This window comes from Artemia sp. Qi Xiang Cuo, chromosome 3 (genome assembly GCF_049724085.1).
Source record: "Artemia sp. Qi Xiang Cuo chromosome 3, ASM4972408v1, whole genome shotgun sequence".
Classification (NCBI taxonomy): domain Eukaryota; kingdom Metazoa; phylum Arthropoda; class Branchiopoda; order Anostraca; family Artemiidae; genus Artemia; species Artemia sp. Qi Xiang Cuo.
In genome coordinates this window covers 80762135-80788454 of record NC_142796.1, presented here as the reverse complement: position 1 = coordinate 80788454, position 26320 = coordinate 80762135, and the positions used below count along the sequence as shown (strand labels likewise).

The 26320-nt window shown below is 36.6% G+C and overlaps 1 protein-coding gene across 1 annotated transcript in view; it reads left to right on the top strand.

The window, feature by feature from the left end:
• Window positions 1-2142: 2142 nt before the first annotated feature.
• The window catches only part of Pex12 (peroxisomal biogenesis factor 12), a 47164-nt gene continuing 22986 nt past the window's right edge, over window positions 2143-26320 (top strand). Inside the window, exons 1-2 of the mRNA XM_089086644.1 lie at window positions 2143-2274; window positions 14797-14905. Coding sequence (XP_088942770.1) covers window positions 2143-2274; window positions 14797-14905 — 241 coding nt within the window. The remainder of the gene's footprint in view (window positions 2275-14796; window positions 14906-26320) is intronic.

The following is a 26320-nucleotide window of genomic DNA, read 5'->3' as shown; positions in this document are numbered from 1 at the left end:
TGGATTTAATTTATTTATCGATGCTGGTTTGTGGTAGTTTCACGCTTGGTAGATTATTTGATTTTATTTTTGCTCATTTTTGGTTAAATGGAGTTCATTAATTTTCTTTGAAAAACTTATTTTGTGGAAAAAGTTTTTTGATTAATTCCATACAAAGATGCCCCCAACACATCACGGTTTTTTTTCGCTGCTTCTGCTGTCATCAATAACACGTTTTCCAATTGTCATATCACTGTGATCTGATTGAACGCCGAGTAATAACTGAACTAGGTTGTGACAACACGGCTCAGATCTTTGCGACGCCGTATCAAATGTGCTCCATGTTATGAAACTCAGAGAGGAAAGAAACTAACAAAATGAAAAATAAAATCAAAAATGGTGAAAAAACGAGGATTTTATCTGCCAGTGGCGAACCATGAAGAAGACAAAATATAAGCAAATATTTCTACAAGGACCTCCGCCAAGTCATCCTCAGTGCTAAACAAAAAAAAGGAGACAAAGAAAATAAAACGAAAATCTAACCTTTCGAAGTTTACCCTAGAAAGACAGAACAGACACTGAATAAAAAACAGGCAGGAATCAATGAAAAAAAATTTACCAAGATGATTGGGAAAGAATCTTTTGCTTTGCAATAATTTTAGCTGGTCTACATTTTCGTTTTTCATTAGATATGTAAATAGGTTCTTTTAAGTTATACCAGGTGAAAATATTGATCGAGTCCTTCAAAATTGAACTTTCATAAATTGGGCTTAATGAAATATCTCCAGTATCTCTATTTATTGCTAAATTTTGGTTCATATATTTTTTTTTATCTCAATTACCTCTTTAAAAGTTTGTTTTACGCCATTTACAGTTGATATTAAGGTTGCCTCGTCAAAAAGAACTAGATGGGTCGGATTTACGAAAATATGCGAAACCGATGGCGAAGCAAAGTTGTCATTGTTATTTTTTAATCTCAGGGACTTATCTATTGAAGTTTTGTGCTCATGCAAATGTTCACCTAGTTGTTGATGAGTCCTACCAATGTAAAATTTCCCACGAGAACACGGGATTCTGTAGACAACACTAACCAGTACTGGGTCAGTTTTATCCTTTCCTGAGTTGAAAAAGTGTTCGACTTTTTGTTCGGTTTTGAAAGAAACAGAGAGATTATGTTTTTTTTAAGTATTTCCAAGTTTATCGCCAAGTTTCGGGATGTATGGTATAGCGATGAAAGTTTTTTTCTCAATTGCCGGGGTAACTGAATCAAGGGGGACAAGCTCCCTATTTTGTTCCTTTATCTTTTTTAATCGTCTATCTATGATATTTTCAATAAGTTTGGTGGGTAGCCAATTCTGTGATGAAGGGTGGGGGCTGAAGTTATACTGGCAGTTCACAAAAGCTTAAATTGCCAGCAAGCTCTATCATACATATGAAATTTTATTAATAAGTAATCACCAAAAATCATAGGTCATCAATAAGCTTCAGCATTACCGGCATAAGCGTTGCTGCCTGGCAAAAGTCTTCTTTAAATAATCGAAAAAAAAAAACATCAGCTACAGCAGGTGATTATGAGAACTAATTTTTTCATTATTTTTGACATTCCTTTCGTATGAGTACCTGATTTTCAGTTTTTTTTTTATTCCAAAGAGAATAAATGAGTTTTTACTTTCCCTGGCATTGAAATGTCACTCAGCTAGACTTTTTGAATCATCTGACTGCCGGATCTGGTCTAAATAGACAGGCAATATTAAAAAACAAGCGTATGTTACCAAGACTGTCACCAGGATTTTTTTCATGGAGGGGGTTAATTTGTGTTTTTTTGGGGGGAGGGAGGCGTCGAAAGAAAAGCTTTAAAAAACGCGTACAAAATTTGTTCATATACATTTTTGTTACGCTTTTACAAGCCTGACAAAAATTACGGGAGGGAATTCCACCCGCTCCTAGATACGGCTTTGTATATTACCAGGAAAGAAAACCTAAACGGCTTGTGCTTATAAGCAAAAAGGTCGAATTTTTACAGTGCTCGTAAGGGATTCTTTCAGAATTTCCGAAGCTTTCAGGATTTTGATCGACGATATCCGATTTTTTATTTTCTGGTGTTGAAGCACAGCTGTGCCCCAAGGGCTGACCTGAACAATATGATAGAAGAAGAGAAAGAAAATGACTGGCCAACAAGGAGCTTTTTTAACTTCAAAACTTAAGCCTATATTTGATAGACCTTCAGTGTTTGAATTTGTTGCCCAAAATGATTTAAGTAGTGTTTTACATACAGCTTCTCGTCATTTGATAGAGGTAGGATGTAGCCTAATTTGTGTTTTAGAAGCCAAAGATTAGCTGCATTTTGGTATGACAGTTTCTAGGGTTGGGGGTGCCCAGGAAGGAATTAATTATAGTGCCCCCTCATGACTCTAATATAAATGGGAAAAGCCTAATTGAAGTGAAAAAATGGACAATTTCTCAGCTGTAATTTTCCCAAGCCACAATGCAGAGAGCAACCCCCCCCCTCGTCTCCGAGGAATGGCTCTGCACTTAAATTAGGCTCTGGTTGCCTCAAGCATGAAGCAGGCAACTGTCTAGGTGCTTTGTTTCCTCCTGTGGTTAAAATTATAATTAGGCTAAATGAGTAGGCTAGGGCTAAGCATAGGCTAGTAAAACTTATGATAACCTATGCATGGTCTTTCTAGACTTAACTGTGTAATAGACCTAGACAAAAGAGTAGACCAGTCACTAGACTGTTTTAAATAGCTAATTGGATTAAATCTCTGTTTTAGGAGCTAGAAAGAGCAATGGGTAGGCTAAATTTAGGGCAGTTTGTATTAGGCTACTGACCTGCAAATAAGGTGAATAGCACTCAATATCCTACCACTGAATAGGACCATACACCAGTCACTGCCATTTTTATACTCTTTCCAAATATAAGTAGGCTAGGCCTAGCCTACTAATTTTTTTGGAACTTTAATTTGTTGAACATCTATAGGCTATTCAGATAGCTAAAAAACAAACTTGGCTCTATAGTTGGAATTTCATCCTGAATCCAAATATGACATCTGTTTCTGTTGCAAATTAAATTTCAACCTAGCCTAACCAATCCTTTCTAACCTTACCCAAATATAGGCCATATTGTAGCCTATATTTTCCATGCATTTATTGATGTTCAACTTTATCACTGTTAATTCAATTTAAAGATAAACCAGCTCTAACAAGTTTGAAACTAACACAGCTATATAAGCCATATCTTCAAAGTGACAGGTGCACTCTGCTACCATGCAAATCATGCCTCAGAAATTATAAAGCATGCAAGTGAGCTATTGAGTTTTGTCCCCACTATCTTGAGCCTAACATTGTAGATGAATGCTTAGATTTGAAACCCTTCTTAATACCCCCCCCCTCCCCAATGTTCAAGTACTTGACAAATTATTTTCATTTGTTATATTATTATGCAATAAAACAAAAATTCTCATTATAAAGATTATTTTCTTAAGGAAAATTAACCCTCCCTCCTATCATATGAATATAGAGCAGCAAAAATGCTTGGGCCTAAAAGCATCACAGCTTTAAATTCAGCCCTAGAAAAGGTATCATCTTTGAGGGTCTGTAAAGGGCTTAAAATTGAATTTGGAAGGGAAATGAATTTCATATTGGAATTCAAGATGAAATTCTGACTCTAGAGGTAAGTTTGTTTCTTAGCTATCTGTATAGTATGTTAATATGATATTTATCTTTAATTTTAAGCCTATTACAGGCCCTCAAAGAAAATTGATTTTTCTCTTATTTTAATTGCTGCTTATATACTGCTGTTAGTGCCACTCTTGTTCAAACCAGTTTACCCATTAATTGAATTGACTGTGACAAAATTGAGAACCAGAACACAACTTGGAAATATGTAATTTAGGTAATATATTTGCACATGGGGGGGGGAGGGGTAAAGTATATTGGAGCAGCAGTTGAAATGTGTTAGCTACAATTATTATGCAAGTTTTTAACCCTTTACATCACCAAAAATAAGGGATGAAGTTATTATCTTTGATGATCTACAAAAGGCTTAAAGTTGAATTTCCAAGTAAAGCAATTATCATATTCAGAAAGAGCATAAAAAAAGGCATTCAGGGGTATGCTCACTTTATTTTTAGGTCAGTAATATAAACTGCCTCAAATTTGCCATACATTGTTTTACCATTTGCATCTTCTATTGACTAAGGTTAGAGAACCTGTAGATGTTGCCAGAACATTGACTTGATAATCTTCATGTCACAGTTCATGAGTGGATTATCACTGTTTACATATATACATGATAGTTATTAACAACAGGAGAGTTAACTTAGTTCATGAATGGACCATAACTATTTACATACTGGAAAGTTTGGTTTCCTTCTTGTGTGTCACTAGATGTATTGGTGCCCAGGCATGTTTGAAGGCTAAAGGGGGTGCACAACACCTAATAAACCCTGCTGGATGATACTGGTTTGTCCCACCGCATCTTCAATGACTTGCTGCTCTAATCACTGTCAGCAAGAATCTTGAAGCTATCAGCTGATCTGGCCAACATGGTAGATTTGCTGAGTGAATTTCACAGTGGAAGAAAGCAAATGGTGAAGAAGTTAAACTTCTAATGCTTTCTGCTAAATCTTTAATGCAGTTTTATGGAATTTCTTTGTGTTCTGGCGTAATCACTGTGATCGAAAAAAGGCTTAATGGTGTCACTGGTCATCATCTTAAATGCAAGGATGACATCTCCTCTCTTTCTATGATGTGTTAGGGTTGGCAGGTCAAGCTTTTCTAGTGTTGCTTGTAGGAGATTTGTTTTTTGGCAAAAGGGAGCTTGATTGCTCTATGCTGGACCTTCTCAAGTATCCCCATGTCACACTTTAAGTGCCGATTGGCAACTAACATGCCAAACTCAAGATGGGGACAAACAAGGGCTGTGTAAGGCTTCTTGATAACTCTTGGTTGGCAACTTGCCACTGAATGCTTCAGTGACAAGATCAAACCAAGGACCTTGTTTGCCTTAGTTGCTTGGTTCCAACAGTGACTATGAAATTTAAGCTTGTTGTCAATGATTATCACAAGATCACACTCTTCCTTGGCACTCTGAATGGGTACATTGGCACCTGCAGAGTCAACCATGTGATAACTATGGCAGGGATTGTTTGGACCAAGATGCAGGACTTTGCATTTGCATGGGTTGAACTCAAGCCTCCAGGCTGTTGCCCTCAGACAGAGGTTGATGAGATCTTCTTGCAGAGAAGAGCAATTTTCTGTTGAGGCTGCTGGACCGAAGAGTTTGGAATTGTCTGCATTCTGTTCCAAGCCATTCTGACCACCTCAAGAGCATCATATATGCAGAGGTTAAACAGTGTTGGGCCTAGTTTGGTCCCTTGGGGGACACCACTCTTAAAATGAACTGGTGTGGAGTAGATAAGGTCACCTCTTCCATCATATACAGCAACAATCTGGATTCTGTTGGAAAGCTGCAAATCCACTGGGCAACATCATTGTCTGTCTGATATACAGACAGCTTGATCATCAGATAGCAGTAAGACATTTTATCAAAGGCCTTAGCTTGATCCATTTGGAACATGTTGACTGGAAAACCCTGCTCAAGCAGATCAGTTATAGATTCATAAGCTGGTATTAGATTTGTTTTGATAGACATGCCTTTTCTGAAGCCATGCTGACCACCAAAAAGAAGGCAATTCTTGGTCATATGGGCTATGATTGCATCATTGACTATCCCTTAAGTTTGGCTGCAACCAAGGTCAGGCTAGTAGGTTGATAGTTCTCAGGCTGGGTTCTAGATGCTCTCTTGAATATTGCAGTAATTATGGCTGTCCATCAATCTGCAGGTAGGCTACTATTCTGAAGAGACAGCTTGAGTAGCAAACAGAGTGGCTTGGCTGCTATATCTGCAAGTTCTTTAGGTAGCCTAGGATGTGTACTATCTGGACCTTTAGCTCTGTTTAGCCTTTTCTTAATCTTGTCCATTGTAGGGGTAAGTGGTACATACTGAGCATAGGTACATAGTGAGCCACTAAGCTTAACTGCCATCTACTGAGTTGAAAAAGGACACCCAAGCCATGTGACATAGTTTACAGGATGGCCAACTTTTTTGTCCACTTTTGAAGGTATGTTTCTATCTTCGTTTTCCACCAGCTCTCTTTAACCTTTTTGTTATACCCTAGGAAAAATATTTCTTGTATGCACTTCTTAATCTTCCTCTGCTATGGTTTATTCTAGAAGGTTGTTTTCTACCTTGTTTGAATCCTTATTTATCAGAGAGCATAAGCAGTGCCATCTTTTACCTATTCTTACAACCAGCTTCATACAGTTTCACTTTTAAAGAACAGATGGCCTGTGGTACATACTGAGCCACTCAGAAGCAGTACATACGGGATCAGTGGCTCACTAAGTACCATAGGATTTTTTGCTCAGGTTTCTTCTAAAAACTGATTTGCTAATCAAAGTACTTTTGTTCTAGGAACTGATTTACAACCAGAAAGAAGTCTCAAAATGCCAAGAGTCCCAAGGGGCCAGATAGGACAGTACAGACAGGATGCAGCAGAACAGCAGGCTGAATCCAAAGAGAATACTAGACTAGCTTTGAATTAGGTCTATGAATGTATCAGTGTCTAAACGGCAGGAGGTATATTAGGCATTACCAGAGCAATGCTTCAGCAGCAGTACAACAAATACAAGAATTTCGGTGATGACCAGAAAGTCTCAGCCAGTCTCGCCAGAAAGCATGGATTTGTCACTGTGTTTTCTCCCAATGAAGAAGCTGCTTTGGTCACTTACTTAATCACTGCTTTGAACATGTGTTACAGGCTTACTGAAATAGAGGCCAGGAAACTGGCATATCAGTTTGCATTAGCAAATAAGAAAAAAATGCCTCAGGCATGGGTTGACCACGAAAAAGCAGGTAAAGATTGGATGTATGGTTTCAAATCTCGGAATCCTACTTTATCACTGAGGAAACCAGAAGCAACCAGCCTCAGTCAAGTAATCAGCTTCAATCCTCACAATGTGATGCAGTTTTTCAACAACCTGCATACTGTGCTTGAAAAAAACTGCATTGATGCAGCTGATATTTACAACATGGATGAAATAGGTGTGATGAAAGTTCACAAGCCCCCATAGGTCCTTGCCAAGAAAGGAAGAAAAATAGTAGGTAAAGTTACTTCAGCAGAAAGAGGAACTCTAGTGACAGTGATCAGAAAAGTTGCTGCAACTGGAAATTTCTTGCCTCTGTCTTTCCCAGAAAGAAATTTCAGCCACATATGCTGAATGGAAGCCCTGCTGGATCAGCAGGAGGAGCAAACCCATCTGGATGGGTATCCCAAGAACTGTTTTGTGACTACTTGCAACATTTAAATGCTTCAACTGAGCAGAAAAAGCTGCTCATACTAGACAATCACAAATCCCATATCTTAGTAAATGCACTGGAATTTGCCAAGAAGAATGGCATAGTCCTACTGACTATTCCCCCACACTGCAGCCACAGGCTACAACCCCTTGATGTCAGTGTCTATTTCTCATTCAAGGCCCAGTATAACAGGGCAATGGATAATTGGATGTTGAGTAATCCAGGAAAAACCATCTCAATCTACAGTATTGCTGGACTAGTTGGTTCAGCCTTTCCACTCGCATTTACCCCTTCCAACATCCAGAGTGGGTTTGCTAGTTCAGGCATTTGGCCTTACAACCCAGGTGTATTTACAGAACAAGATTTCCTGTGCTCATATGTCACAGACAAGCCCAAAAGTGAGGAGAACAGATCAAGCAGTACCACAAATAATGACACGGAAGCTGTGGACTCTTGCCCAGAGGTTAACAGCACAGGTGTGAATATCAGCCCTCAACTTGGAAGAGCAAGCATGACTGACAATGTAAGACAGGCGCACATACCCTCATCTTCCATCGCCTTCAGTCCAAAACCAGTGAGGCCTTTTGCTAAAGCTGCTCCTAGGAAGCAGTCTCTCAGAGGTAGGAAGCAAGGTTCATCCAAAATCTGGACTGATATGCCTGTAAAGCAACAAATTAAAGCAGAGGAAGTAGCAAGAGCAAGCAGAAAGGGGAAAGCTGCAAAGCCAAAGCCAAGAGGAGTGCAAAAGAAAGCAGCAAAGCAGGTTTTACAGTTTGCTGAGGACAGTGATGGAAGCCTTTCACTCCATCAGCACAGTGATGATTCTTTGCTTCACATTGGACAGGAGGAAGAAGATGAGCTATGTCCAGAGGATGGATGACTGTTTGGCAATTTAGTGAAAAAATTTTATGAAGGCAAATACTTCCCTGGTGTGGTTCAGGTAAAGAACAAAGACTCTGCCCAAGTTAGTGTGCTGAGCATGGCGGGAGTGAATAGGTGGAAGTAGCCCATAAGAAAATGCCATTGTGTATCCCCATGAAGATATTCTGGAGAAGATTTCAAACCCGATCCCAGCAAAAGTGACAGCTTTAAGGGCATCTTCTTTCTTTAATTTTGAGGATTGGTAAACATCCGTAGTTTCCATGTCTTGCCAAGCGTTTTTTTTTTATAGGTTACCCTTTTAGTTTTTTACTTTTCTAGCGCTTTAACATTATAAACGAATGACTGTCATCTGTATCATTTTTAGAAGTTTTGTTTACCTTTGTACTGTTTCAACACATTAAACGAATGATTTTTTATGTGAAAGTCTTCAATTAGCCCAGTATGTACCATAGGATGGCTCACTATGCACCATCTCCGGTCCATACTGGGCCAGGTGGTACATAGGGATCCACTGAGATTTTTCCCCAGATGGAGCCAGTATTAAAATCTGCAAAAATTATCAAAACAACTACTTTTTATCTGCTATGTTATGATGCAAGAGAAGTAACAAAACAACCAACAGGCAGCAAGAAAATCCACTTTTCCAAAATCCTGCTCAGTATGGACCACTCTCCCCTAATTTAAAATTTTGGCATTGGGTGCTCGACCACCCTGGGGGCAGGGCATGGTTGCTTGTCAGTGGGGTCCACTGAGAGGTTGGATGCAAATGTGTTGTTCAGCAAATTTGCCATGTCCTCAGGATCTTCCAGCTTTTTTCCTTCAGGATTGAGCAGGAATGGTATAGTTTGTCTACTCTTATCTCTAGCAGATACATATCTCCAGAACCTCTTTGGGTTGTCTTTGATGTTCCATGCCAAGTTATCTTCATAGTCAGCTATGAAGTGCCTAGTCAGTTGCCTCAGTTTATTCCTTGCTTTTGCAAAATGATCTCAGTGGTATGTGCATTTCATTACTTATATTTTGAAAAAAGCCTTCTTCTTATGGTTCATAGCCCTTTTAATAGGCCAGTTCAGGTGTGGCAGTGTTTTTGTCTGTCTAAACTTTCTCATAGCCTATGTATATGTTTAGCTTGAATATTTTGACTGAATTTGAATTCACCAATAGTCTAGGCCTAGTCAAAAGTTGAGCTTATTTACCAACACAAACTTTAAGTTTGAGCCAAATCCTAGAAAATGCTACTCAATCTCTTAAGCCAGGCCTATCTGAATCAGAGATACATCTATTATGAATACATTCAATCTAAGGCAAGTGTTATGAAGTAGAACAGTTGTACTTAAATAGGCTAGGGTGAAAAACCAATCTTTTATTTTCCAATGAAAATAGTTTTAAAAAATGCATTTTTCAGTGGAAAAAGTTTTTTTCTTTTAAGGGGTGAAAAAATTAAAATGTCTATTTTAAGCAGTACCACAGGCAACCCTTTTGAGGTAGCCTAGGGTGCCTCATTTAGAGTTTGAAATACTTTTCAAAGTATTTTCATTAAAACACCCATTATTGGTAATACCAGTGGAAAAATTCAGAAAAAACAACAATTTTTCTTTGTAACAGATATATAAAATTCCAACTCCCTCCCTCCACCCTGGAATTTTTTTTACATTGATAATACTAGTAATATTTTGAAATTTTTGGGGAACATGTAGGACTTTCTGATGTAATTATCAATTTAAGTTTAAAGATAGCACAAAGGTATAAAAATTCTTATTTCAGTTGAGCTGATTAAAGGTTGTATAATGTTACTGTGTCATGCACCACAGTGGGGCAATTTTTGTGTCCTTCTAGCAGCACAAGAAAATAGCAATTTCTTATCACTGGATTTTTTTTTCAATGTATTGACAAAAGGTCCAGTGAGGAAACATCACCTTTTGTACCATTCAGGAATGGTAACTATTATATTGATTAAGTTTAATAGTGAAATGCTGTTGCATGAACAAATTAACAGGAATTTTGAAAAAGCCCCAAAACTCTAAAAAATAATAGGAGTAAAAAGTGCACATTTAGAATTGTCATAATCAGTACCTCTATGCAGCAGAAATACAGCCCCCACCTAGAACAACATGGAAATCACTGATGTTGCTTTGGAACTTGTGTTGCACTGGAAAACCATAGAGCCTTTTAGGTTACATTCAAAAATAATTTTTATAACTACATGCTATTTATAAATTTGACTTAGACAGTGACGTAATAAAGTGCCTTATGTTCCCAAAATTAATCAAAATATGACCAATGTTGTCAATGTAAAAAATATTGGGGGAGGACAATTTTTTACATCTCTGAAAACAAGAATGACAAAGGTCTATTAAAAAAAAAGAAACCTGCCTTATAACAAAATTCTTTTAAATTTAATTCAGGAACAATATCTGTTATTTACATTTATCTTAACTGTAAAAGTTATTTGGAAAAATAATTTTTTGGGAATTTTGAAAATAAGTTCTAAGTGCTAATAGGTCTCATTTTTTCATTTTTTTCTTCAATTTTTGGTGGAAGAGTGCATGTTATGAAGAGCTGTGTGCAATTTTTTGGGAACCAGATTTGTTGTCTTTTCCTAATTCTTGCATTGGAAATACCAAAAATGCCGTTTTTTGATGGAGATATTCTAAAATGTATTTTCCAATTATATGGGGGGGGGCAAAAAACTAGGAGTTGGGCAGAGGTCCCCCTGTCCTCCATCAAAAGTGCTGCATGTGGCACCCCTAAAATTATAATTTTGAATTAGATAATTAAGTCCTTATTTGCTTTAATTCAAAAATGAAGATACATTACTATTACATTGACGTTTTCTACCCCTTTAGTAAGTGACATTTAGATAAAAGGTCTACTTCATTAGCTTGAAGGGTTCCCATCAGGAGGTCTTGCCTTGACACTTCTTATCCTGTATAATAAAGCTACAATTACTGAATTCAGAATTTGGCATACTTGTAGAAAAAATGTAACATTTAAACTTGACTGGTGCCAAATAACAAAGTAAATTAGTACAATTAAACAGTTTAGGGTAACAAACTGTAATTAAGGAGCATTTTGGCTCACTAATAACTAAATATAAGGTTTTTGAGGAAGGGGGTTGCCTTACTCTTATTTATGGTAGCACTCATTTGTAGACATTACCTTTCCTTGTATAAGGTCTAATGCTGGTCCGTTTGGCTCCAAAATTGATTAGGATTGTGATTTTATTTAGTTCTTATGTAGTTGTTAATGCTATGATTTGTAACACACTACTTGAAACTCAAATCCTTGAAGTGAAGCACAATTGATGCTCCTGCAGTTAGAACATTTAAGAGGGTGTAAGTCTGCATCTTGTTTGTTGTAATATCTGGTTGTTTTAAGTTTAACTTGATTTATATTTTATTTCCTTTTAGGTTCCACCTGTTCATACCATAGTAATTTCATTTTATTTTGAGTTTGAATTTCCAATTTTGTTTCTGCTTATTTTAGGTTTTGATATGGCTCTTAGCTTTTCTTTGAAAATGTTTTTTCTTAAGTTAATTTCCTAAGAAGTTGGTAAGTTCCTGAATGAATGAGTAAAACATTCTTATGCTAGTGACTTTTTATTGACAACCTTAATCTTAATAAATTTCTAATCTTTAGAATCATCATAAAGAGTGAATTGATTTTTAGCAATTCATTTTCTTCATAACTTTGCGAGGTCTGTGGATCTAGTGGGAGGTCCATTCACCTCTATGAAATTCCAGGAAAACATTCACTGGTTATGAATTATTCTAGCCATATTCCAAAGAATATCTGCTAGTTGATTACTGGCAGCGTGCTGCTAGTACTAATGGCGTCTTTTTAGGATCATTAAATAAAAAAACAAGTTTTTTTAACTGAAAGTAAGGAACGACATTAAAACATTAAACGAACAGAAATTATTCCGTATATGAAAGGGGCTGTCCTCTCCTCAACGCATCGCTCTTTTAGCTAAAGTTTTTTATTGCTTAAAAAAATAAAGTTGTGATAAAGACAAGCTTCAGCGTAAAGAGCGAGGTCTGGCGGCGAGGAAAGTCCCTTCCATATACGGAATATTTTTTGTTCGTTTTAAGTTTTAACGTCGCTCCTTACTTTCAGTTAAAAAAACTAGTTTTTTTTTAAGTTTTTGAATTAATGCAGGTTTTGATTTTGGCTCACCATACATGAATAATTAAAACAAAAATTTTCATATTAATTTTACTTTTATTTGATCAAATGGCTTTCTCAAAAGTTGTTTAATTTTTAGTTACAAACGTTTTTATTAATAATAAATATACGTAACTTACAAATTAACTTACGTAACGAACTTCTATATTCATATATTTTTATACGTATATTAGGGGTTCGCCCTCTAGTCAATACCTTGCTTTTTAAGCTTAAGTTTGAATTTTGTTCCAATTCTTTAAAAATGACCCCTTAATCACAAAGGCCATTAATTAGAATAAATAGCTCTTATGAAAGTACTAAAAACAATTTTGGCTTAAAGAGCATGGTAATGACTAGCAGGTGAACCCAATCATATAGCTAATATTTTCTGTTCGTTTTAAGTTTTGATGTTGCTCCTTGCTTTCAGTTGAAAAACTTGTTTTTTTTTAATTTAATTTCTGATTATTTTTTTTTAAATAATGATGGGAAATCTGCCACCCCCTTCATAGCAATGTTCCTTCCCCCATGAAAACTTCCTCCATGGAAAGATCCTTCCATATAACCCCCGACCCACCCCCATCCCCCTCTACCAGAAAAAATCCCCCCTGAAAACGCCTGTATACTTCCCAATAACCAATACTATGTGTTAACATTGGGTAAAGTTCATAACTTTCAGCCCTCCCCCTGGGGGCTTTGAGGGATTAAGACATCCTAAAAGACATGGTTATAATATTTTCGACCATGCTGAACAAAATGGCTATCTCAAAATTCTGATCAGGTGACATTCGGAAAAAAATTAGCATGGGAGGGGGCCTAGTTGCCCTTCATTTTTTTGGTCGCTTAAAAAGGCAACTATAACTTTTAATTTCCGTTCCAATTAACCCTTCCACAATATTCTAGGACCACTGGGTTGATACAATCACTCCTGGGGAAAAAAAATAAAATAAATTAACATCCATCCATGATCTTTCTTCTGGCAAAAAATGCAAAATTTCACATTTTTTTAGATAGGTGCTTGAAACCCCTACAGTAGGGTTCTCTGATACGCTGAATATGATGGTGTCATTTTCATTAAGGTTCTATAACTTTTAGGGGGTCTTTCCCCCTTTTTCCTAAAATCAGCCAAGTTTTCTCAGGCGCGTAACTTTCGATGGGTGAGACTAAACTTGATTAAACTTTATATTTGAAATCAGCATTAAAATCTGATTCTTTTGATGTATCTATTGGTATAAAAATTGTGTTTTTTAGAGTTTTGGTTACCATTGAGCTGGGTCACTCCTTACTTACAGTTTGTTACCACAAACTGTGTGATAATCATCAATCTATAGATTTTGGCTTCCAAATCATGTGAGAGAGAGCAATTAATAATAGTATCAAACAATATGGGGATCTTCAATTGATGACAGTAATATCTCAGTCTCCTCGAATCTTGATCCCTTGGGTTGCATTCAAAGAGAACATGTTGTGCATTTTCCAAGGTCTGATAGTAATTTCTACATAGGGTGTGTGGTGGATTCCCCATTTAAAAAGATCAGCAATAACTAAAATACTTCCAAAACTAAATAGCTTTTAATTTATAGCAGAGCATATTAAAGTCCTTAGATTTGAAAGGAGGATGCACAAAACGTTGGTAAGCAATTTTTGTTCGGGCTCTAATGACCTCTCGAAAATTGAACTTGTGTCCACATGATTCATCTGACCAATATCTTGCTTTTTTAAATTTTGGTTACTTTTTGCTGCTCTTTGGTTGTATTGCTACCTCAAACTTCTAAGCATTTCTGCTTGATTTCAAAGCTGAGCCTATGTTACCTTTGCTCAAATATGACACCTGCTAATAATTTCTAGTATTTTTTCTGTGCCTATCACAGAGATTGCTATTGGAGCAAATATTTTATTAACAGTTTGTAAGTGTGTTATTGCATTGCATTACTATTTATAATCATTATGTAGCCACATACATGAAGGAAAATTTTCCTATCCTCAAATGCATCAGAAACAAATAAATGTATGTAAAGTTTGTAAAACCTCTCCCTATAAGGGTGAATATGCTGTATGATTTTGTTTCAGATCTCAATGTAACACAGACAAAAAAAAAATGTTTTTCATCCTCAAATGCATACTTCAAACCCATAATAGACAAGCAAAATTGTCCAAACGCATCCCACTTGTGCATTTTAAGTGCTTGTCAATTCTTGCTTACAAGTCACTCTTCATGATAAAGGAAAACGTTTTCAATCTGTTAAACTTTGAAACCTGTTTTCACATGGAAAGTAAATTGTAGATGTTGTTTTTTTTTTTACTCAGGCCAAAGCTTACATAAAACATACCTACTGGAACTGGTTACATTTCTATCTATAGCGTAGAATTATTGTGGGTGCTTTGTAACTTCGTTTTTATATTTGTTACAGACTTTGGCAAGATCAAATCCACAAAGACATGGAAAATGGCTGTATAATTACAATGAAGTCTACTTTATTGCTGATTTTGTTGTGCAATACTATTGTTTAAAACAGTTTGGTTAGTTTGCCCTTCTTTTTTGCTTTTGTTAAAGTAACTTACAAATATTTATCATGGTTGCAGTAATAGCCGCAGCCTTGTAAAGAGGCGATCACTGTCCATAGCAATGAAAGTTTTTATGCATTGTCTTTGTGATAAAAATTTTGTGATAATCTAGTGATAAATCAAGAAAAATCTAGTGAAAAAAATTTTTGTTAATGACCATTTGGGAATGGTAACTTGTATTAGTTTATCTCAATGGTAAAAGTTGACTGCAAAACACATTTTTGGTTATATTGAAAATAGCCCAAAATCCTTCAAAAATTGTGGTAGATTGAAATGAAAGTTCACTGTTGGAGTCATTGTGGTCAAAGACCCTGTACTGAGGTTGGCAGTATCCTGTTTGCCAGGGCTAACAGGATACTGCGAGATCACAGAGAAATGATTATGGCTCATTTAAAAGGTATTGCTTTTATTTACATGCTTTTTATTAGTTTATTTTGATTACACTGTTGTAAAGTGTCATGTGGTATCAAAAATAGTACTTTGGTGCCATTTCTGGAGTGGAAAGACTGAGAAGCATAACTAGAATCATTTAATCTAAATAGTTGTCATAGACACTTAAAAAATTTCCTAAGTTTTATTTTTTTTTTAATTACACACTAGAACATAAAAAAAAATAAACACTTGTAAAATTGATGCATTGACACTTGTAAAAAATAAACAAAAGAATTGCTGAATCTGTTTTATGTGGGATACAACTGGCTTCAGTTTGTTTCTTGTACAAGGATTTGCAGGGGCTGGCATAGCAGGTGGTGTTAATGTGTGGTGTTCAGTAACTTGAAACCATAAATTGGCTAAAGTAGATCATCTACTGAAATCAGTGCTCATAAAGACTAGGTAAATTTAATGATTTCAAAGTCAAGTTTTAGTCATTAAAGTTTTTCAACAAGAATGCCCCTCTGAGCTTGTTTCTCAATTACCTTCAAACTATCTCTCAGGTATTCAACATTTTTGAATAAATGATAGGATCCCCAAACAGGATATGCCTATTCTAGGAGGGGTCAAATATATGTAAGGTATGCTGTCTTCTGTTAACAAACTGGAAAAACCTAAGCAAAACATTGCCATAAATGTCTGTAAAGCACAGTTGTCTTTCTTTGCCAGCTTTTGGAAATGAATAGTGAATGAACACCCAACACTGAATCTAATCCCTAAGATGGCCGCAGACAAAAAAGAAGGGTTTAATGGTGTTGCAGAGGGGAAATCATGTTTTAGTTTGTAGAACCTCAAAATTTTTTATTTACTTTCATTGACTTGAATGCTATGTGCCGTGCACTGAGTTTTGAAATTAATATTTGAAGCCTTACTAAGATATTTAAGAAATGATGACAAAGCATGGAAGTATTTGACCTGATGGTTGAAACAAGAAATGATGTAATTCATAGCAGCAAGAAAAACAGAGCAGCCAGTGTAGTGTCTTATTCACTGAAATACTGATTGACTGTTGATGCCAAGTGCTTGGCTAAAAACAAAACACAAGCTTTTAGTTTTATAATATTATAGTTTATATAGTTATAATATTATAATTTATAGTTCCAAAAACAAAGAACTCCATAAACAAGTTATTTCATCAGTTTCACAGTCAACTTGGTGTTTGGTCCAGTTCAGCTTTAGTAACTTAGAGACAAGTAGTGCAAATGTCAGCAAAGAACAGATTCACATCTGAAGTACTTGTAAGAAACCTGTCAGTCTCAGATACTTTCATTTCACTGTTGATTGACCTGTCCTTTCCCAAATGTAATTTCTCTGTTTAACATGACCAAGGGTGATGATTCAGGTCTCTAAGCTTTGATACTACTGCTGCTAATTTTTGGGAGTTTTACAAATTGCACCTCGTCTTAATCATTTGTTCAAGATTGCTTGTGATAGACGGATTGCCAGACTTGCTCATTGCTAGAACTTTTTTTGGCAAAAAAGTCAAAACCAGTCTAATAAGGGATAATTAAACTGATGAACTTCATCATTCAGGTCAAGTATTGAGCATAGTTTGTCAAAGCAGAAAGTCCCTATCTATCAGTGCAATCGAAATAACAAAGGTATCACTGTAACCCACATAGTCAAAACTGATAATAAGTGGTTTATAATTCCCCCTCTTTTGACATTTCCCTGCACAGCCTCATCAAGCAAACAAAAACTATAAAGGTCTACTTAAAAAAGAAAAATGGCATGTGAATTTTTTTTTTTTTATTTAGTTTAGGGAAAAAATGCTATTTATGTGCCTTAGCTGTAAAAGTTAGTTGGAAGAATAATTCTTTGGGAATATAAAAAATAAGCTCTAAAAGCTAATGTGTTTAATTTTTTTAATTTTTTTTCTCCAATTTCTAGCAGGGGCTGCATGTCTCAGAGAGATGTTTAATAGCTCATTTGAAATCTAATGATTTAATATAAGTTCTTTGTGTGAATGTGTCTTGGCAATATAATCTTGAAGAGATATTCGGCACCAAAAATGGAACTTTTGAAATGGTTATACAGTTGAAATGGTTGAAAATTCTAAAGTAGATGCTTATAATTCTCATTTTGAATGCTCCCTCACCCAGTCCCCTCAGTTAGTGAAAATACACAAAAACGAGTTTTCAAATAAAAACTGTATAGTGAATTTTTGTTTACTCAAATTCAAAGCTAATTCAGGATGGTAAATGATTTTTCCCTTTATTTTGTCAGTAAAAGCTATTTTACAAAAAATACTTTTTGGGAAATTCGAAAACTGGATTGAAAGCCTGATGTGTCACCAAGCTAATTATTTGCAGTTACGGTTCTACTTCATTCTCCCTGTCAAGGTGTGCACAAATTAATCACAGGCTACATTGGATCTCACAGAGACCTGTCATTTGGAGGCATGAGGAGGGCCTGGATTTTTCTGATTTTGAAGAATTTTCCTATTTTACCCTTGTATTGTTCATAAAAATATAACTTTAATGATAAGTTTTCCTAAAATATTGAATATAAAAACAAAAATATGAGAATTTAAAAGTTCTTTTCAGCATCACGGCAAACAAAAATATTGTACTAGAAACACGAATGTGTTTAAATTATATATAGTATGCATCTGAAAAACATTGTGTTATTCAGTTTTCTTACATCCCTATAAAAATTTTATGACATACAAAAAACTGATCTTTTTCTTGCATTTATGCAAAGATTAGTAGACTGAAGGATTTAATGAATAATTAATTATTTATAATTTAGAATATTCGGAATATTTTTTAATTAAAGTATTTATTTGTTTTTTTTATTGCTTATAAAACATAAATTTATTTTATATAGAACAGCAAAATTAACATGTTTTGAAATTACGGATTTGATTAAGTTGCCGTGCCTGAAACCAGTTGAGTAGCTCAAGCATTTTTATTGGGGGGAGGGCCAAAAGGGTCCATACCCGCATAGTCAAAGGATATAGGCTATATAATAGTTTTTTTCTCCAGATTATTGGGGGTAACTTCCCCCCCCCAAAAAAAAAAACGACGCCCCTGTCTGAAACCACTCATATATGTCTTGACGTCGAATCACCCACCTTGAAGATTGAAGAAAATGATTGGCACCCCCTAGCAAATAGGCCAACCCACTTTCTGAATAATGGTTGCAGCAGTAGCTGCAACTTAGTAAGAAGCAAACCACGGACAAAAGTTACCTTAAGTTTTAAGGTGCATTTTCTAAGAAACTCCCTAGTAAAACATGTTCCACTGAACTCTGACTTATAAACAATAAACTGATTCAGATTCAACAGAACAATGAATTGTAATTATTGAAACAATTTTTTTGAGAGAGTTTCAACTAAATACCCTCAGTTGTTCCTAAGATATTGCTGATACGCCCTTTGATAACCAGCTTCCGCTGGTTGTGTCTTGATTTTGAAATCCCCCTCAAAATTTATTGAAAGTTGTACCTTATCTGTAGTGACAGTTGCAAGTAGTTGCAGTAAAATGTTAGTTGCAAAGTTGCAAGTAGTCGTAGTCGCAATTAGTCACAGTCACAAGTTATTGCAGTCGCAAGTAGTCTTAGTTGAGAGAAGTCGTGTTCATCAGCAGTCGCAGTCACTAGTAATTGCAGTGGGCAAGTAGTCAAAGTCACAAGTAGTTGCAGTTGAAGATGCAAGGAGTCACAGTAGTTGTTGCAAGTAATTGCAGTCACAGTTCAGTTTAGTTCGTTTTATTTAACATCAAAAATACATTTAACTAATATTCCAATACCTGCCCCAAGAAAGATACAAAAAAGTACTTGCGACTGGGCGGGTACATACAACTCATCTACTAACTAATAATAAACTATAAAAAAAAAAAAAAAACTCTGAAAACATAACAAATAATTTTTTTAATTATTTTTAAATAAACCAAGGTGTTCAGCCACCCGAATGCTCTCAGGAACTGAGTTCTACACATTAGGTCCGGAAAATATAGTATGGAAGCTGGCCCTGGTGCCACTTCTATTCGGAACAATGAAGGCACTAGCATAACGAGTTTCATAATGGTGCAAAGACCTATTGTCACTAAAATAAACCCTAAAAACCTCTGGACTAATATTATTCCAGCATTGATAGGCAAAGATTTCTATTTGGCAGTCCTGTAGCTGTCCTACATTCAACACTTGCAACTTATTGAAGCAAGCTGAAGTGTTATGGATACCTTCAATATACCCACTAATGAGACGCATTGCTTTATTTTTAAGAGTCTGAACACGTTTAAAATTCACCTAAAAATTACTTGGCCATAACATAAAGCCACACAAAGCGTATGGATGAATCAAAGGATGGTAAAAAAGCACTAAAACTCTTTGGGGTAAAAAATTTTCAAAATGACGAATCACTCCAAGGCCACGTGCAATCTTTGTTGCGACAACATCACTGTTGTGTTTCCACGAAAAATTACCATCAATATAAAAACCTAAGAACAGAATTTCCTGAACTTGAACTACAGGCTTATTATTAAACAGAATTCTACCATCAATATTACTGGGCTCGCCTACTCTAGAATATACAATAAAATTAGTCTTAGTAACATTTACTCATAACAAACTCAAACTAATAAACAGATGGAAATTTCTCAGAACACAATTCACTTTCAACACAAGACTATCCAAACAACGACTAGAAAAAGTAATAGCAGTGTCATCAGCAAATGACGTCAAGGAACAATCTGGAAGAAAAAACCTCATACTATCCACATAAACCAGATACAGAAGTGGGCCAAGGACCGATCCCTGTGGCACATCACACGACACTTGATAAGGAGAAGAAAAAACATCATCAATCATCACTTTAATAGACCTTCCACACAAATAACTTTCAAACCACTTCAAATTCACTCCTTTAATACCTAAGCATTCTAATTTTTGGAATAAAATTTTAAAGTCTACCGTGTCAAATGCTTTCCTAAAATCAAAAAATACTGTTAGGGTTATTTCACAATTTTCTAAACATTTGTTTACAAAATCAGCAAGATGAATGGCAGCATGAATAGTGGAATGACCTTTTCGAAACCCGAATTGAGTGTCACTGAGTAGGCTATGTTTCATGAGATGGTCATATAGACGGCGATGAATCACTTCTTCCAAAATTTTTGACAATAAAGGCAGTATTGATATTGGTCTCCAGTTTCCTGCATCTGACCTGGCACCCCCTTTGTAAAGCGGGATAACTTTAGCTTGCTTCAATGCTTCTGGAAAGGTCCCCGTTTCTATAGATAAGTTGATAACGTGGAGAATACATGGTAGTATATACGTTAAAACAGCTTTAAAAGTTCTCAGATTCACCCCATTTATCACAGCTGCAAATAGTCATAGTCGTAGTCGAGGTTCTATTCGAAATGGGAGTGGCTATTGCCCTTTTTAATATTCGAAAGTGATTGTAGGGCAACTAGCCCCCTCCCCCACGCCCATCATTCTCCCACAAAACCAATCAAAATTTTGAGATAGCCATTTTGTTCAGCGTAGTTGATTTCCAAATAGAAATTATGTTTTTTAGGAGGACACTCTCCCACACCCCTCAGGGCAAGGGTTTTAAGTTATGCCCTGGGATCATATAAGGTTTTTATAGAAGGCGTTGTCGTAGAAACTTCAAAACAGGCTCATTCGATTGGAAATTCAAAGAGCTAGTACCGTTTTTAATAGTCGAAAGTGGTTGGAGGGCAACTACCCTCCTCCCCCCACGCCCATCATTCCCCCAAACACATCCAATCAAAATTATGAGATAGCCATTTTGTTCAGCGTAGTTTATTACCAGATAGAAAATATGTTTTTGAGGAGGACATTCCCCCACAACCCTCAGGGCAAGGGTTTTAAGTTATGCCCTGGGGGCATATAAGGTTTTTATAGAGGGTGTTGTCATAGAAACTTCAAAACAGGCTCATTCGGTTGGAAATTCAAAGGGCTAGTACCCTTTTTAATAGTCGAAAGTGATTGGAGGCCAACTAGCCCCCCCCCCCCACACCCATCTATCACAGCTGCAAATAGTCGTAGTCGAGGTTTGATTGGAAATTGGAGTGGCTACCCTTTTTAATAGTCGAAAGTGATTGGAGGGCAACTAGCCCCCCCCCACCCCATCTATCACAGCTGCAAATAGTCGTAGTCGAGGTTCGATTGGAAATTGGAGTGGCTAGTGCCCTTTTTAATAGTCGAAAGTAATTGGAGGGCAACTAGTCCCCCCCACCCCACGCCCCACATTCCCCCAAACACATCCAAACAAAATTTTTGAGATAGCCATTTTGTTCAGCGTAGTTTCTTTCCAGATAGAAAATATATTTTTGAGGAGGACACTCCCCCACAACCCTCAGGAAAAGGGTTTTAAGTTATGCCCTGGGGGCATATAAGGTTTTTATAGAAGGTGCTGTCGTAGAAACTTCAAAACAGGCTCATTCGATTCGAAATTCATAGGGATAGTACCCTTTTTAATAGTCGAACGTGATTGGAGGGCAACTAGCCCCCCCCCCCCACGCCTATCATTCCCCCAGACACATCCAATCAAAATTTTGAGATAGCCATTTTCTTCAGCGTAGTTGAATTCCAGATAGAAAATGTGTTTTTGAGGAGGGCACTCCCCCACAACCATCAGGGCAAGGGTTTTAAGTTATGCCCTAGAGGCATATAAGGTTTTTATAGAAGGCGTTGTCGTAGAAACTTCAAAACTGGCTCATTCGATGGGAAATTCAAAGGGGTAGTACCCTTTTTAATAGTCAAAAGTGATTTGATGGCACCTAGCCCCCCCCCCACTACCATCATTCCCCCAAACACATCCAATCAAAATTTTGAGATAGCCATTTTGTTCAGCGTAGTTTATTTTCAGCTAGAAAAAATGTTTTTGAGGAGGATACTCCCCCACAGCCCTCATGGCAAGGGTTTTAAGTTATGCCCTGGGGGCATATAAGGTTTTTATAGAAAGAGTTGTCGTAGAACCTTCAAAAAAGGCTCATTCGATTGGAAATTCAATGGGCTACTACCCTTTTTAATAGTCAAAAGTGATTTGAGGGCAACTAGCGCCCCCCCCACACCCATCATTACCCCAAAGACATCCAATAAAAATTTTGAAATAGCCATATTGTTCAGGGTAGTTGATTTCCAGATAGAAAAAATCATTTTCAGAACGATACTCACTTCAAACCCTCAGGGCAAGGATTAAAACTTATGCCCTGAGAGCATACTAGGTTTTTATTGAAATCTTTGTTGTGGAAACTTGAAAAAGGACTCATTCGATTTGAGATTCAAAAGACTAGTGCTCTTTTTAAGAGTCGAAAGTGATTGGAGGGCAACTAGTCCTCCTCTGCTGCTTAAGTACTCTTATGTTACTGTCACTCAAAATTTTTAGACAGTCTCTTTAATTAATGCAACTGGCTGTTCTGGAAATTAGGTCTTTAAGCATGGTAACATAACCCCTCACTGCTTTTAAGGCCCGGGATGTAGTTATGCCCTGGGGGTATATTAAGTTTTAATTGAAAGCGTTGTCGTAGAAACTTGAAAAGGGCTCATTCAATTGGAAATTGAAAGGGCTAGTGCCTTTTTTAATAGTTGAAAGTGATTGGATGGCGACTAACACCCCTCTCACGCCCACCATTTTCCCAAACACATCGAATTAAAATTTTGAGATATCCATTTTGTTAGACGTTGTTGAAAGTTCTGGAAATTTTGTCTTTTAGGATGATAACCCCCTCAGAGCCTTCAGTGCACGGGTTTTAAGCTATACCCTGAGGGCATATAAAGTTTTTATAAAAAGTGTTTTCGTAGAAACTTAAAAAGGGATCAATCAATTGGAAATTGAAAGGGCTAGTGCCTTTTTTAACAGTAGAAAGCGATTGGAGAGCGACTAATGCCCCTCTCACGCCCACCATTTTCCCATCCAATCAAAATTTTGAGATATCCATTTTGTTCAACGTAGTTGAAAGTTCTGGAAATTGGTCGTTTAGGATGATAACCCTCTCAGAGCCCTCAGTGCAAGGGTTGTAAGTTATACCCTGGGGGCATATAAGGTTTATATAGAAAGTTGTTGTATATGATTTATAGAATAGATTTTAGTCTTCCTCAAATCCAGTTTTTATTTACAAGATATTCTACCTGTTCATGAGGTAGAAACTTTGCGAGTTACTGGCTGGACGCTGGTCTTCTTCATTATTCATCAAAGGACGTAGAAATGTGGTAAAAACGAAATGGCTGTGGCATTTCGGAATCTTTGCAGGATAGTCGAAATTTCTAAGAACTATGTTTTTCTTACAGAATTAATAATCAAAATTAGTATTATTTTTATTCCTCGAAAATTAAAAATTACTGTATACAAAACTTTGAATACTGTATCACAGAATTCATCATTCATCTTTGAATACTAGTGCGTCGAAAAAAAACTTTCAGGCAAACTTCAGAAGTATGTTAGAACTGCAGGATGTGGCTATAGTTATCGTGAATGAAAATTAACTTATCCACTCTGTGTGGACTGAGGCCATTTCTTTTCTAAGTCACTATCAGGTCTACCACCAAAAATAGTCTTTCTGCGGTCACACTAGTCGCAGGAATAGACAATAACTTGCTGGCAAGTGCGGCAACGTAGGAAATTTCATCACGATTGTGTCTTCGGACCAGAAGAACGTTGCCGTTACCGTCGTCTTTAGTTTCTTCCTATGTCTTTAAAAGGACAAAGCACAGTACATCTTGATTTCTGATCAGTATCAGCTCTTCCTGATTAGCGTCCCTTTTCTATACAACCTTCTTATTCTCTCCTTCAGCCTTCTTTTTTTGGCAATGCTGCTTCTACCTAAAAAAAAAATCAAAGAAAATCATTTTTTTACACGACCTCTTTTCCACACCACCCAGGAGGTAGAGGTCAAGGCGCGTTTTTTTTTTGATATATCACAATTAACTCCTAATTCATAGCTTAACTTTCATTAAAAACGATTATTGACAATTAAAATCTTTGTTTTTAATGCATATTAAAATAAAACAAGCCCCGACTTTGCTAAACTTAATTACGGATTATTTTAAAAAAAATATTTAGTATGGTCCACTGCGCCTCCTTTAGATACCGTGGTTTACATTCATCAAATTCACATATATTGTGTATTATATTTAAAAAAAAAACTTCTTTTCTATACCATCCAAGAGGTAGAGATCTAGGTACGTTTTTTTTTTTTTATAGGTTTCGGCAGTTTCTTTTACTCGTTGATTAGTCAAATATTACTTGTAAATAGTGCAAGCAAGTGAGAAACTAGTAGCCAACTTACTAGTTGTCTACTATAGCCACAAATCCTCTTTGATTTTTATTAATTATATTTACTCAATTTTAATATGTATACATTTTGAAAAAGTATTGAGTATCTTCCGCTAAGTTTCCCAGAGCCCAAGTTTTCCCATATGAAGTAAATTTAAGGGGCACGTTTACTTCTAAAATAATTTAAATAAAACACGTTACAATCAGTGTAATTTTAATAAGACATTCCAGTGTTCGAAATTTTTTAGATATTTTAAATGGCGGATCCGTAATATCGACCCAAATATTTTGAGCCTTATAGCAGTAAGATTCTCGAATGTGTATTAAAAGGTTTTAAGTTACGCCCTGGGGGCATATAAGGTTTTAATAGAAGGCGTTGTCGTAGAAACTTCAAAACAGGGTCAGTCAATAGGAAATTCAAAGGGCTGGTACCCTTTTTAAAAGTCAAAAGGGATTGGAGGGCAACTAGCCCCCCCCCCCACGCCCATCATTCCCCCAAACACATCCTATCAAAATTTTGAGATAGTCATTTGTTCAGCGTAGTTGATTTTCTGATAGAAAATATATTTTTGAGGAGGACACTCCCCCACAGCCCTCAGGGCAAAGGTTTTAAGTTGTGCCCTGGGGGTATATAAGGTTTGTGTAGAAGGCGTTGTCGTAGAAACTTCAGAACAGGTTCATTCGATTGAGATTTCAAAGGGCTAGTGCCCTTTTTAATAGTTGAAAGTGATTGGTGGGCAACTATCCCCCCACGGCCATCATTCCCCCAAACACATCCAATCAGAATTTTGAGATAGCCATTTTGTTCAGCGTAGGCTGGTTGATTTCCGGATAGAAAATATGTTTTTAGGAGGAAAGTCCCCCACAACCCTCTCGGCAAGGGTTTTAAGTTATGCCCCGAGGGCATATAAGGATTTATAAGAAGGTGATGTCGTAGAAACTTCAAAACAGCCTCATTCGATTGGAAATTCAAAGGACTAGTTCCCTTCTTAATAGTCGAAAGTGATTGGAGGGGAACTATCCCCTACCCCACGCCCATCATTCCCCCAAAAACATTCAATCAGAATTTTGTTCAGTGTAGTTGATTTCCAGATAGAAAATATGTTTTTGAGGAGGACACTCCCCAACAACCCTCAAGGCAAAGAAGTTATGTCCTGGGGTATATGAGGTTTTTATAGAAGGTGTTGTCATAGAAACTTCAAAAGGGGCTCATCTGATTGGAAATTCAAAGGGCTAGTGCTCTTTTTGATAGTCAAAACTGATTGGAGGGCAACTAGCCCCCCCCCCCCACGTCCATTATTCACCTAAACGTATCCAATCAAAATTTTGAGATAGCCATTTTGTTTAGCATAAGCTAGTTGATTTCCACATATAAAATACGTTTTCGAAAATGACGCTCCCCCAGAACCCGCAGGACAAGGGTTTTAAGTTATGCTCTGCGTGTATATAAAGTTTTTATAGAAGCTTTTGCCGTAGAAACTTCAAAAAAGGCTAATTCGATTCGAAATTCAAAGGCTAGTGCCCTTTTTAACAGTCGAAAGTGATTAGTCATATTTGTTGCTGTTTTGTTGTTTAGACCAGGGCACTTCGTATCGAAGGAGTTATCGTGGGAACTTCGAAAGGGGCTCATTCGATTGAAAATAGAAAGTGTTGGTACCCTCTTTAACAGTCGAAAGTGATTGGAGGGCAACTAA